This window comes from Periophthalmus magnuspinnatus, chromosome 12 (assembly GCF_009829125.3).
Source record: "Periophthalmus magnuspinnatus isolate fPerMag1 chromosome 12, fPerMag1.2.pri, whole genome shotgun sequence".
Classification (NCBI taxonomy): Eukaryota; Metazoa; Chordata; class Actinopteri; order Gobiiformes; family Gobiidae; genus Periophthalmus; species Periophthalmus magnuspinnatus.
Window position 1 is genome coordinate 3,493,034 of NC_047137.1, and position 14,441 is coordinate 3,507,474.

General features: G+C 39.5%; 2 protein-coding genes across 3 annotated transcripts; one reads left to right on the plus strand and one right to left on the minus strand.

The window, feature by feature from the left end:
- Positions 1 to 641: 641 nt before the first annotated feature.
- Positions 642 to 9,565, plus strand: rnf208 (ring finger protein 208). Of its 2 annotated transcripts, none has more exons than XM_033976171.2 (2): positions 642 to 1,176; positions 7,209 to 9,565. In XM_033976171.2, the coding sequence occupies exon 2, from the start codon at positions 7,927 to 7,929 to the stop codon at positions 8,707 to 8,709; it is 783 nt and encodes a 260-aa protein (XP_033832062.1). In that variant the 5' UTR covers positions 642 to 1,176; positions 7,209 to 7,926; the 3' UTR covers positions 8,710 to 9,565. The 2 variants fall into 2 exon arrangements, with proteins under 2 accessions (XP_033832062.1, XP_055081717.1); XM_055225742.1 differs by having other exon boundaries at positions 642 to 845.
- Positions 9,566 to 9,753: 188 nt separating this feature from the next.
- On the minus strand, positions 9,754 to 14,300 carry si:dkey-106l3.7 (uncharacterized). Its single transcript, XM_033976389.2, has 6 exons — positions 13,665 to 14,300; positions 11,314 to 11,451; positions 11,005 to 11,176; positions 10,848 to 10,930; positions 10,474 to 10,559; positions 9,754 to 10,245 (listed from the first exon to the last, which is right to left on the minus strand). Exons 1-6 carry the CDS (start codon positions 14,223 to 14,225, stop codon positions 10,167 to 10,169), a joined length of 1,119 nt encoding a protein of 372 aa, XP_033832280.1. The 5' UTR covers positions 14,226 to 14,300; the 3' UTR covers positions 9,754 to 10,166.
- Between the last annotated feature and the right edge of the window lie 141 nt (positions 14,301 to 14,441).

A 14,441-nucleotide genomic window follows, 5' to 3' on the forward strand; every position in this document is an offset into this window, starting at 1 on the left:
TGCACCAACATTACCTAACATAACCCTCTTAGATTGATTGAAAATTGACATGATAACACAACGTCTTTTTGGTTTTGATCTGAGGATTAGATATTGGTCATCATTAGAGCGTATGCAACACCCAACTTGTGTAGATATGCAGACAGGTCTGTTGCTGCTGCCACTGCTGTTTGCAACTTCATGGACAAATTGACAGTTAAAGAACTCTACAATATTCACTCACTTGTCACTCAAGGCTTTGCACAAAGTCTAGAAGAGACCTCCTGAATATGAGACAGTGTTATACAATAGGGTCTGTTTTTGAGATAGAGTTACAATATTTTAAATATTTCTTAGGTGTTATTGTTATTTAATGTCTGGCATACTTCATTGTAGGGACTCTATTTTAGGGTACTGTATTTCCTGTGTGCCAGGTTGGTCTGCCCATATGTTTGTGCATAAGTCAATTTTGAAGGGCTTATTTTATTTGTCTGTGTTCCTCTGAAAACAACGTGGAGATGTTTTGTGTACAAAGACATGCTGGGGATGGGGGTGGTGGGAATATTGGTAAGGCCCCTCATTGGCTGAAACAATTCTCCAGCAACTAGAAAATGTGATGCTGTCTGCAGAGGCACTGCAGTGCAGCGGGAGAGGAGGAGTGAGAGAGGAAGGGGGAGGGTGACCGGCAGAAGCAGCCTGCACATAAGGCTGAGGCCAAAGCACACAGAACGAGTGTGTGTGTGTGTGAAGTGACTGCGCATGTGTGATGCAGGCTGGAGCCCATGGTTGAGGCTGAAGACATGACCAGCAGCTGAGAAGAGGAAGAGGAGCGGGACATACGGGAGGAAGACCACACTGGGGCTCAGGTATGACACTGACGACAACATACACTCACCTCTCATGTGAGACAGTGGATACTGAAAGAGGACGGAGGGACTGACTGTCGAGGGAGAGAGATTACAGCAGCAAACCATCTCACTCCTCACATCCCACATCCACAAAATGACGGCTTCACCTCCAGCGGCTGCCTCCATCTTAAATCTCCTCCATTTGTGCCCACCCCTGCTGTATTTGATGGAGCATCCTCACTCGCTCACACCAGCCACACACATGGAGCTGTGCTTTTGTTCACAGACAGAGGCATGACTGAGGCCAAAGAACTGGAATGATCTGAACTGCGTGTGTAAAGGGAAACAGGTGATTATAAGGCTGCATGCATCACCTTTATACCATGTACATGTTTTTTTATCCTAATTGTGCTCTGACCCTTATTATTCAAATATTTGAGGTGTGGCAGTTGGCTGAAATCTCTTTTCAATTCCAGTATAATATAGAGTAGATGTATGTACCTTGCCTTTGGTTTACAGTTGCATCATGGACATCCATTTTGCTGGCATGAATGGAGATACGCATTCTCATGTTTTGTAACTTATGGGAAAACATTAATTGGCTCATTAAACTCTAAGCAGGCAAAAACACATTGTAAACCCTAACATCATGCCTAAATGTCAGTCTTTGTTTGCTGGTGTTAACGCGACTCCTATGGCATGACTGATAACCTATGCAAACAATAGCCACATATGTGAAGAGATCATGAGCATGCTTGCGTGGAATGAGATTATGACAATGTGTGACTGTGTGTATAGACAGACTGTAGGTGAAGGGGGGTGTGGTGCGGTAGGGGGTGACTGGGGTAGTACAGGAACGATGTGTTCTGTAGGTGTCAGCAGCATTAGGGCATCAGTGGCCGTACAACGCCGCTGCAGTCCGGAGCTGGAGCTGCACACCATGCTGTGATTGCATAACCACCTCTCCTGCATGGATGCACTCCTCCCACAAGCACCAAATCCTCTCCTCTTTTTTTTTTGGACCTGCCCAAATATTTTGCCCACCTCATCTGCTCTCTTGAAAGTCACAAAATCCAAAATCCACCTTAAACCTGTGCTGAGGCAGCCTCCTTAACAGAAATCAATGTTCTTGATCAATGGAGAGGTTGTTGTTATTGAGGACCTGAGTATTTGTCGAGTATTTCTCTCATAAATCTTCCATGAGGTCTTGTTATGTGCAAAGGCGGCTGCAGTCAGGCTTCTCTTTTAGCAGCGAGTAGCCATGTCGGTCTGATGGGAGCTTACACAGACAAGAACAAAGAACACTTGGTTTAAATGAATATAGGGGCAAAATGGTCGATGGTTGATGCGACTGAAAGTCAGATGAATTATTTTTAAAAAAACACAGCACCTTCTTTATGTAGGGGGACATAGGAGAGGTTAGTCATGGTTTGTGTTTTAGAGTCTTTAAAATATATGATAACATGATTTGTGGTTGGTTATGGACCAACGCAGTACAGGTGAACAAATAGGGATATATATATATATATATATATATATATATATATATATATATATATATATATATATATATATATATATATATATATATATATATATATATATATATATATGTATATATATATATATATATATATATATATGTATATATATATATATATATATATATATATATATATATATATATTTATTTATATATTTATTTATTTTATTTTTATTTTTTTTTAAGTTTTTATTTGTTTGTATGAGAAATTATGCAGGAAGAGGTATAGCAAACTAGATAAAGAGGGAACTGACACCTGGGCCAGTAGGCTACATCACATGTGAGCCAAGGAAGATACTTATTTATGGACTTTATACAAGAAATTTAATTTAAAGCTTTGTTACAAACTTGTTAAATATGTTATGCTACAAATTTTATTTTAATGAGTTACAGCATTTCAGCAACCCTATGATCAAATAGTACGCAGCTCTACCATGTGAGCCACCAGGTCATGCCACAAAACAATCCACCCTAAACTTTCTTCCAATCTCTTACTATTTTCGAATGATGTTACTGTAAACTCTGATGTAACTCTGTAAAATGTAATTTCAAATACTGTAAATCTCCTTAAATCTGACAGAGGTCATCCCACGTTATGTAATCTGGACACACGATAATATCCCACCCAGGTCAGTGAAGTACGGGATGTGCATGGTGGCTGCACTTTTTGCCAGCTCAGGCACGAATTTGGATCCCAATCTCGACATTGCTGACATGCCTCACATACTGCCACCACGCAGTAGAGAGGAACACAGTAAATAAGGTGTTCTATAGTTTCTATGTGGACACACTGTTACTGGAGACCGGACTGAGAAGTTTTCATTGATAGGCGGACGCATGCTGGCTATGACTCATTCAGAGCACAATGCCGTTCCCCTTGTCGTCTGCAGCACAGGTAGTGAGCACAGGCCTGAGAATGGGGAATGTTCTGGATATTTGTGTCTCCTTTGTTTCGCCTTGTTAGTGTGACTGTGATCAGTTCAATAGCAGGGAGGAACATTGTTGTTTTGTATTGGCCGGTATGTGGTGAGGGCTGATGCTAGAAATGCATAGGGATGTGTGTTGTTGTATTGTTTAAGTGTGGATATTTGCAAACTTATGTAGTGTGGATTTCAATTTTAAGATTTTTAAAGGATATAAGGTTCATAAGATGTATGTAATCTTTGTTCTCCAACCAAACCAAGTGAGAATGGTGTCAAAATTAATATGCAAATCCCTGCACACTCAACAGAAGATTGAAAATATATCACATGGTATGTGTTACATCACAGAGCAGAATACTGAATACAGAATACAATATATATTGTACCAGCCTGAGAATTATAGTGATATTAATGTGGCCTGTATGTCAGAATATTATCAGCATTATGAACTTATATATTTTCAATATTGTGTTGTTATGAATAATTATTTAATTCATAGATTTGAATGTTTAATTCGTTATATTTTCTGCCGATACATTTGATGGAATACTCTTCCTCACTGGAGCTCATATGTTCAATTCTGAAAATAAAGCTGATTAGATTAAATGGCATGAGGTATCTATAACAGACTAGCTCCCTCCTCTGTCTCTTGTTTGTGGTGACAAGGTCAAATGCTTTTCATAATTTCATTAGTGTATTCATTTGTGTGTGGGGAGTGCATCCACAGCTATAAACACACATGACGTCTGAATCGGTGCACTGTGCTAACATGGCGGCCGCCCAGGCCGGAGATGAGCTCCTTACATAAGTATGGGGGGTTTGGTCTATTAGAGGAGGAGGTTAGCCCATCAGCAGGCTGCTTGCATCACTTATCAGGCCTTTTCATAGAGCTGTCACCAAATTAGAGGGTAATTTTAGCTGTGCCGCCTCCCTGGAGCTCTCACAGATCCTAATGCAGTCTGGATACTTTATCTACTCGACCCCAGCCTCCAACATGTATTTTCAGCTGTTTTTACACACACAGTGTCTGGACCAGGTATGTTTGACTGTGAAAGCTGATTATGATTTAGCCATGACTGAGATAACAATTATTGTGTGAAGGGGGAGGCGTCTGTTTTAAATTTACATATTGGGCGTATTGCCATGAAGATTTACATAAATGATCACTTGTGGTCCTGTAATTACATGAAAAAGTAGTGAATGTGTATTTTTGTCATTACAGAGTATCACAGTCACAGATGTTATATCAATAAACTAATTTGTTATATTCCTCATCAGAAACAAACCTACTGGAGGTGTCTGTTTTATTTTAACATTTCCACAAACATTTATTTACATTCTGATAAAAAGTACATCCTTAATAAATCAGCAGAGAGCAGCTAGAGTGCTGGCTTTTTGTTAAGCCCAAAGATAAATGTCCTTATTGTTAACTGCCTTATTTCAAATCATAAGAACAAGGCTGCTTCTAGTTTTAAAGACCTGAAAAATATAAGACCTTTACAGTGTGTTGTGATGGCCAATTTTGAAAAAAAAAAACAAAAAACCAAAACAAAACATTTGACTGCATTGCCTATTGTCTGTTGTCTTTTGTTGTTGTGTTTTTGTGGCCTCTAATTTAATTAATCTTCCTTAGTCTTACTATAATTCTACAAATGCATAAGCAGACTGGACATTTATTTATTTTTTGTCATTGCAGGGCAAATTTGTGTTCAGATCTTTGCGTCATGATTGTGTAATGATGTGTACATAATACTATAGAAACACACACACTGTTCCTTCCTTAAAATGGACACTAGCACTAAGTTCTGTGCTTTACTTCTTCCATGCCTTCTAACATGTTGAGCCAGGGAGGATGAGAAAGTGATAAAAAGGCTATTTTGGGGGACGCGTTGCTATAGTGCAGCTCTCAAGGATCACAGTTCTGAAGATGGAGAGTGATTCAGCTCAGAATGTTTGAATGTGTGGAAAAGGAACAAATGTTGACCCTTGAAAATGATGGGCATAGGCGGAGTAAATAAAGCACGGTTGATAAAAGATGATTGCATTCAAAATCAGTCCCAGCTTTGTCTAACCAGGAATCCTCATAAACTGGTCTGCTCTATTTATATATATATATATATATATATATATATATATATATATATATATATATATATATATATATATATATATATATATATATATATATATATATATATATATATATATATATATATATATATATATTTTTTTTTTTTTTTTTTTTTTTTTTTTTGTTTTGTAAAGAACTGCTCCTTGTTTTCCTCAGCTGGCCATTCAAACAATGTAAAACAGTGGAAGAAAAAAAAAAAGATAAAGTGTTAAATATATCTATAAGATTGGGTTAAAAAGACAATGAAATTAAGCATTTAAAATTTGTGATGCTTTGATCTTTTTTATGTGTTGTTTTCCAACAATTTGACTATTTTTAACTTTTCTGTTTTGGATTTCATGAAAATTTAAAAGTGAGCTAAGCAAAAAGTGAAATAAAAAGACCTTGAATAAATGAACACAAATTCAACCATTTTAATATGAACAGACAGCACTAAAATAGTTATATTTTCACTGTTAGTTACCTCTTTCTGGTTTGTATCATTTAGCATGAATGGAGTTTAAACCTGATTCACAAAGAAAATGAATGGGTCTGTCTTGTCACAGTAATATCAATATAGAAGTATATTGATCTGCTTTGGTCCAAGATACACACATCTACACAGAGACAGATAAATTGTGTTATTTTGGGACCTCAACCAGCTTGCGCCACTTCCTTTGTCAGGTGTACCTCTGCTTCTGAGGTTTTTTGAGCTGGAGGTCGGGTGCAGGAAAACCACAGAGAAGTACTAAACAAACCATAAATAGCACCAACTTTGTGTCCCTCCTCGCATCTCTCCTCCTCTCTCCTCCTCCGAACCATGTAGGTCACTTCTTGGCTGTACTGATTCATCACTGTACTGTGTGCACATTGCCAATGATGTGTCATCCCATTGTGTGATATTTACTCAAAATTCTGGTCTATTCACTTGTTGTTCAGCCGAACCCACGCACACACTCACAGAATGGCAGCTCTCTGTGCCGAGTGCAGCCAGACCCTACACATGCCAGGCACATTCAGGGGTACAAGTGACGCCATCACTGGTTTTGTTGACAGGAAGAAGGAAACAAGAGAGGCTAGAGCAGAGCTATAAATCCTATACACAAAAAACACAGTCACCTGCTCTTGGGCCAGGACACTGTCAGACATAGGGGCTTTTAGTTTAGTTCTGGTTTTAATTCTAAGTTGGTATTTTATTTAGTTTTATTTGTATTTATTTGCCTAATCTAATATGTTCCTTTTTGATTGGTAAATTATTGTAATGTATTATCAGGCTGGATTGCAATAGTTTTGCACCTCCAGTTTGTGTCCCCCAGAGCTGCCTTTTGGCCCTCAAAGTCAGATTCCCCAGTTCATCTGAATATCATTTGTGATACGTAAGAGATTGGATGATTTTAAAAGTCACGCATCTAACTGCTAAAATCTTACTTTATTACTTTTTTATGTCTTCATGCTAGTCTAATTTCAGTGACATTTCAGCAACCACAAAATGCTACAAGGGAACTTGGTATTCATTCCTGTTGACTTACTAGATTTACGGTAGTATTACAATCTGGTTTTCTTCCAGAGAAATTGTACGTTTTTGATTGTGATGAAAACTCCTGGTGTTAGACCAAAAGGATGTAGTCAAATAACATACCTGAATACACGAGTACAAACCAGTAACAGTGACTATGCACCTAACAATACAGTTCTTTAGTATTAACTACATAATAAATAGCATAATAAATCTCAGTGAAACTGTGAAATCAGAACTATGCATCTTGAGAGGTCTGTCTGGTCTGACAGTGTTGTTCTTCTTTCAGGTAAATGGACCCAAGAAGAGCTAAGGAAACACTGAAGCATTGCTCAAACAAGCACAGCTCAAACAGTTATCAAGACTTGGCTGTTGGACTGTCTCTTCCAGTGTCTCCACACAGGAATTTATCTTCTGACCAGAGGAGTTACTCCAGCAGCTCTTTCCTCTCATTTCTTATCAAGAAGGTTTAGGAGGAGGAGCTGACCACCCTCAACCCAGTAAACAGAGAAGGAGAAACTAGTCTCCTAGGTTTGCCAAAAACAGGAAGTTAAACATTCTTACATGCAAGAAAGAAGCAGGAGTTTCCCCTGATTGCTAACCGGACACAGTCAAAAACAGCATCGTCTGGACCACTGTGAACTGTCTACAGCACACCCATTCAGACTATAATACCCTCTGTACTGTATGTGTACATGTGAAGTGTGTGCATTACTTATTCATGTTATGAGTGAGATGTACTGAAGTGTTCCTCTGTTTAAATCTCTGCAAATAGCCATCAGAGACTGCACATTTCCTGCACTAGACTGCATAGGTACTACCACAAAGTTGGCGCTATTTCTGGTGCTTTGAACCGTGCTACACTTTTAAAGAACTGAACAATGGAGTCTTGTGCCCTCATGTCCCATCCAATGGCTAACTTTAGAAAAAAAAGACATCCTGTGTTTCCTTGAACTCTAAGCTGAGCCAAAAACACTTTCTCCTTAACTACTAACTAAAGACTGCGAATGTCCTGCCTACGGCGGCAGCCGGTCACCATCCCCATGGATACTGTCAAAATCATCCAATCAGAGAAGTTTCCTCGGGAGTGCCCCGTGCCAGTCACCCAACCTCGCTATGCCCCGCCCCCCAGAGTGGCATGGGACGGTGGTGGAGAGGGGGAGATCATTGTGAACCAGGCCTGCAGTGATTTAACCCTGGACATAACCGGCTCACCCAGGCCCATGTTGCCTCCTCCGGCCCCGATGATGCGCAGGGAACATAGCTTCCTGGCGCAGCGCAAACCCAGTGCCAATGAGATCTGCTACCACCAGTTCCATTACAACATGGACGACGTCATAGTGAACCAATATGTGCTGCGCTCCTCCTCCACCTCCTCCTCTACTTCCTCCTCCTCTTCATCGTCCTCTGGGCCGGTTATGCCGTGTGAACCCCTGGACTGCCCCACCTGTGGGCACACATACAACTTTGCGGGGAAACGTCCCCGGATTCTGTCCTGTCTGCACTCGGTGTGTGAGGAGTGCCTCCAGATCCTGTACGAATCCTGTCCTAAGTACAAGTTCATCTCGTGCCCCACCTGCCGTCGGGAGACGGTGCTGTTCACTGACTATGGCCTGGCTGCTCTGGCCATAAACACCAGCATCCTGAGTCGGCTGCCCACTGACCCCAATGGGCCGGTGCAGTGGGGGGGTGAGGCGGATCGCAGCTGTTATCAGACTGTGCGCCAGTACTGCCAGTCAGCCTGCACCTGCCACATCACCAACCCCCTGTCCACCTGTGGCATCATGTAAACACCTGTACTGTATCTAAACATGGTCAGAGTGTCTGCTCTGATTATTATTGTTCTTTATTCGCTTACTCTGAGCTTGAATATCAAATACAATATGTAGAAACTCATATTTATGGAAGATTGTCTTGTCATTGGAGGATTAACAATTTTAGGAGTACAAACATCTGTAAATGTTATCAAATGTCTTTGATTTGGATATCATCATGCAAATATTTCTATGCATCGATTTATAGTAATCACAAATGTGGTTGACAGAAACTGAGTGCACTGTAAGCTGATGAACAAAAGCTCTGATTAATCAAGTAAGATGCCTATTTCTATATCCCTCATACTCCATATAGCAGCATAATGGCAGCTCTTGTAAATATGGAAAATTCCCGTCCTTTGCAAACCAGATGAGACCTGTCACTCTGACCATCTTTATATGCAGTGTTGGTGTTTTAACAGTCGGGGGTACTGCAGGCATGACTCGATGCTGCCCCCTGTGGCCACTCTGATATAAGCTCTCCCCCTCACCACCAGATAATAAGCCCATCCACACGTTATCTTTAATAGCACAGAAGGTTGCTGTGTGGGACAATGGACGCTGCTGCTGGACAACTATTAAGTAAATAAATGTATTTTATGTATGGACTGGAAATCTATTCACCCTCTCTGTTTGGTTGGACGTGTTTGTCATTGACATCTCTTTACATGCGAATGCCAGGGGAAATGTGTCCCCCCAATCTAGGTGAATAAAGATATAATATATTATGAGTCCTAAATGTGTGGCTATATGTATCAAAATATATTTCAGTTTGTAAGGTGATGCAATGAGGTTGTATTGGTTAATAATTCAGTGAAGGCATAAGACACAGGAGGAAATGGTAGTCAAAAAATAGTTACAAATTAAACCATGCCAGGAATGAGAGGTATCTTATTTATTTTGCTAAGCACAACATATACTCCCCTCCTTTCAATTTGGGACCAGCCAAAACCAAAATATTGACCTTGTTACCATGACACCAGGTTTTTTGAGCATCATCGGATGCAGTCTTGTCATGCTTGAGCTGTGATAGGTGCTTATTATTATTTACTTATTAAAAGATAAGTTAGAATTATAAAGCTGTGTAGTCCAATAACCAAAAGTATCAATTAACCAAAACATTTTGACAAATTTGTTAATAATTATAAAATGCCAATGAGGACTCATAAATAAAAGGAACTATAACCAATCTTTCAAAGGCTGCTTTTCCAAATTTCTACTGTCTATCTGCTATATAAGACAGTGGCAAATCTCCCGATGCTCCCAGAGCCATATACATAAATTATATAGATTTAAAAATGGCCAAATCTATGTTTGACAATATTTCAATAATACACATGCACTTCCATAGGAAATGAGGATAAATAAGAATCTGTACAGTGCATAATAAATAAAAACAGAATTTGTCATTAATAGCAAGACAAACAGTCTATTTAAACAGGTCCCGTTTTCCTTCTTCTTCTGAACAACTGACTCAGCCTCCTCCGAGTGGAGCTCGACAGCATCTGTGGGCTTTATAGATAAAACACTCATTAGACACAGAAGAGTCCGGAGGCAGTGTGCACCAAGGACACAGTGTTCATGAAGAACAGGTGCACGTGCTCCACAGATTCCTCTTCATCTACTGAGCATTAGACCAGGCCCACTGAGCCTGTGGCTGCTTGCCATGATGAAGCTGCACCATAAGTCCTGTAACTTGGAGTAACAACCCCCCCCACTGGACACAACCAAGAATCTCACCTGTTTTTCTCATCCACCTTTCTCATGGAACCAAACTTGAATCTCCAGTAGTTTTTAGACTTGCTCAGATCATCTTTCCGACAGTCCTGAAAACATTTACAGAAAATCAAGCTTTAACACAAGTCTCACAGTAAGTATCTTATCATTGAGGAGCAGTGACTTGAAAACATTTCTCAACAAGAGAGGTGTTTTTAGGTGTTAAGAAAGGAGTTTTTTCCCCATTATTTATGGTAATAAGACAGTCAATACGAATGAAGCTTTTTATTGTTAAGACTACTGCCTTGAATGTATTATTATTATAATCATACTATATTTTAAACTAATCATACACAATATAACAGAACATAAAGAATCAAAATCATTTAGATATTTACCTGATTCTCCTGGTCCTCCTCAGCTTTCTCCTGTAGGCCATGAGTGCTCAAATTGCACTCTTCATAGTCAAGCTTTAATCGTCCTGCAACATACATATACATATACACCTATACTTTTGTCTGTCGTAATGTTTGTTTTTGAGTAAATAAGCCTTACGTAAATGCAGTGATGCCAGGTTTGTGTCCGAGGCTGATCTTTGCCTGAAGTGGCCATGGAGTCTCTCTCTTCTCTGCTGAGGCACGCTGGACGAAGGATCCAATTGTGTTTCCTCAGAACTTTGACACAACTCTTCCTTTTCAACAGCCTCAAAATGACACGTGCCTGCAACCTGGTTATTCAGGAGATAAGAATAACCCAGTTATCTATACAGCCTTGTGGCACTGCTGAGAAGTCTTCATCATCATGTCAATAGCTTGTTAAAATAACAACAAATGCCCATATAAGTCATTAAATATATGTTCTTACTTGTTCTTCCTCTAAGGCCTTGGTGTGCTGTGTGTTGTGATGCAGTTGCTCTTGAGCGTATTCCTCCAGCATTTGACAAACCTGCTCCAGATACTGTAGGCCTGGACTCAGCTCGGACTTCTCTGCTCCAGTCAGGACCTGCAAAATGTGTGATACAGTCAGTGGAAAAACTCCTAAACATTTGGACCTATATATGGATGGTCCCATTTGGATTTTTTCTGTCGATACTGATCTGACTTTGTCTTGCTGCTCTGCCAAATAACTAATTTGTAGTTTTGAATATACCACTTGCAGGATTGTTAAATATTGCATGGCCCACATGTTCATGTTCAGTTGTAGCAAAGTTATACAAATTCACTTTTTCACTTGCAAACAATAAATACAATATATCAAAAATATAAAATAATTAAGTACATGATTGTAAATATACAGCCACATTTTTTGCTTAATTGTTCTTCACTAGTGAGTTTCCATTTCAACTCACTAGTTTGTTTAAAAAGTCACATCTGATGCACTGAGGACAAACTGGGAAAGGCACATGCACACTTTGAGACTGGGGTATCTTGAAAAAAATATTGGTTCAAAATATTTAGAGATTAGATTTTCATTATCGGACCTATATTGATATGAGAAAAAATGTCCATTCCTGTATACATTTGAATTGTTCCTGTCATAATAGTTAGTTATTATCAAGATATGCATTGTGGATCTGTTATGGATTTCCCATCAATTAACAGACACATTTTTTTCCCTTATGTAAAACTGAACTATGTGAATTTGCCTCCTCCATATTCTTTTAATGCCCACTTAAAAGATTATACTTCCTGTGACACCCTCCCTCTATTTGAAACCGGTCTATCACTTGTCATAATTGGCCAATTATTGTTGTTTGTACGTTTGATTTCTTAAGAGTGCTTCATCTGTCTTCTTATAAGAGAATCTATTCTAGTATGCTCTTGAACTAAAGAAACTTAATTAAATAGAAGAGTTACAGTTAATCTAGTAGTTTCAGCATCTCTTGTGTTTTATGCAGGGCTTGACCACATGCAATTACATGTGGGCAAAGGTCTGAAGAAGGAAGTAATTGTTACAAAGCAGCCTTCTGTGACAACAATGACAAACTCTAAGCTGTAAGATTTGGCTTTCACAACATGTGACGTTTTTTCCCTTCCATTGAAACAACAGAAATTCCTTCAGACATTCACCTCTTCCAATCCCATGATGCCGCTGGGTGTATTTTACCTGGGCAGACAGGTTTGTGATGCTGCAGACACCCTTGTGAGCATGAAAGAGATCCTGTGTGACTAAATGACATACCTGGCCTACTTTGAGCACGACACTGGCTTTGTACTAGTGTGTTGCAACTCTCTAGTTAAAATAGAAGCCCAGGTGCACTCTTAGTGACTTTCTATAAGACTTCCCTTTTAACTTTACCACACTGTCCTGTGCAAGTCCATACATGTTAGAGTGGTCCTTATGTAACTCTTGAAGTGGTCCCAAATTCCAGTTTAAAAAAAAATTATGAGCAGTTATCATGACATACTGCCAAATTGATCAACCAGTATATGAAGGTTTTCCAATTTTGTTCCAAAGTAAAGTACTTAAAGTAATTACTTATTTATGTTTTAGATATACCAATTTAAACTGTTTCTATTTCAAATGTTTACTGAACACAGGTGGACAATAACACAAGACCATGTACGCCAGTGTTTGAAAAAAAATAAAAAAATAAAAAAATAATAATAATAAAGGTGTGCTTTTCAGGTGAAATATCTTCTAAAATGAGATATCTGTGCCTCAAATGTTCCACAGTATCACATTAAACTTAGATCATGCAAGTGATATTACGCGATGAAGTTACAAGTCAGATATTGGAGAAGTGAGTGAGATTATTGATAGAAAGAATGTATGTTAAAAAACAAAAACAACTGTAACTGAGTACAGACAAGCTTACATTACATTATATGTATTTAATATACATTTAATGCAAAACTGTGGAACATTCTTGGCAATGGACCTGAACGGACCCTCAACCAAAAGGTTACATGGTGCCCCTTTAACATTAGTCATGCTTGTGTATTGTATACCACAATTTGAGAAGCACTAGTCTAGACAAGAACGTAGTTTTTCACAGTTCTGTAAAGTGAGCTGTAATATTTTACCATGTCTAGACTACTACTATTAAGGTAAAACAGGTAGATAAACCACAACAATGATCAAACATATCTCATATCTAAGATATATTATAACATTTTTATCATTAAGTGCATTCAATTCCAAAACAGTACAAGAGTGTTATCTCTCATAAACACAACATATGTAATATTGTTTAGTTTATATTTTTGTCTCACCTTTGGTATGTAGTTAAGTGTTTGCTGCCTGTCATAAATAGCTGACTGTGGTCGCCTCTGTCCTTGCGATATCTGTCTGATCAGTGGAGATGAACTGGATGTTTTTCTGAGCACAAAGCTACTTGACCTTTGACTCCTCACCAGATCGGGTGTGTGTCTCTTGGGCAACAAAGATGACAGGGGCTGCCGCCTGACCATCTCATCCACTGGAGCCTCTTTTCTCTTCTCTCTAAACGACTCAACCCTCAATAGAGCCTGTTCCACCTTAGATCTGTTGGCCATTAGATATGGTGACGAAGACGAGGGGAATGATAAGACTGGAAACTGAGATGTCGGAGGGGTGAAAGTGTCCAAATCCACAGACACAGATGTGGTTGGGAATGAGATATCCGAGCTGGCAGTCTCCACTCCCGAGTCCACAGATTCCGAGCGGACATTAGTGTCCACGTCTGAAGGAGGTGAAGGAGGGTCTTCCTCATTACGCTCCAACCAGTCTGGCTCTGATGCACCCTCTGTCACCCAGGCTTCCATAAGATTCCCGAAACTCCTGTACAAATTCATGTCTTCAAACTACATCCAAGTTGTCCGCAGGGGAAACTGAAGAATGAAGCACGTTGGGACAGCCCATGCAGGCCATGGAGGTGAGCTGGTGATGTAGACTTCAAAACATGCTCTTAGGTCCGCCTCCTCATGTTCACCACACCTTCAGATCAGCATATGTCCTGTCACAGAGCTCCCAGCTGCAGGTTGAGACCCGCAGAGTCCTTCCACTAGTTC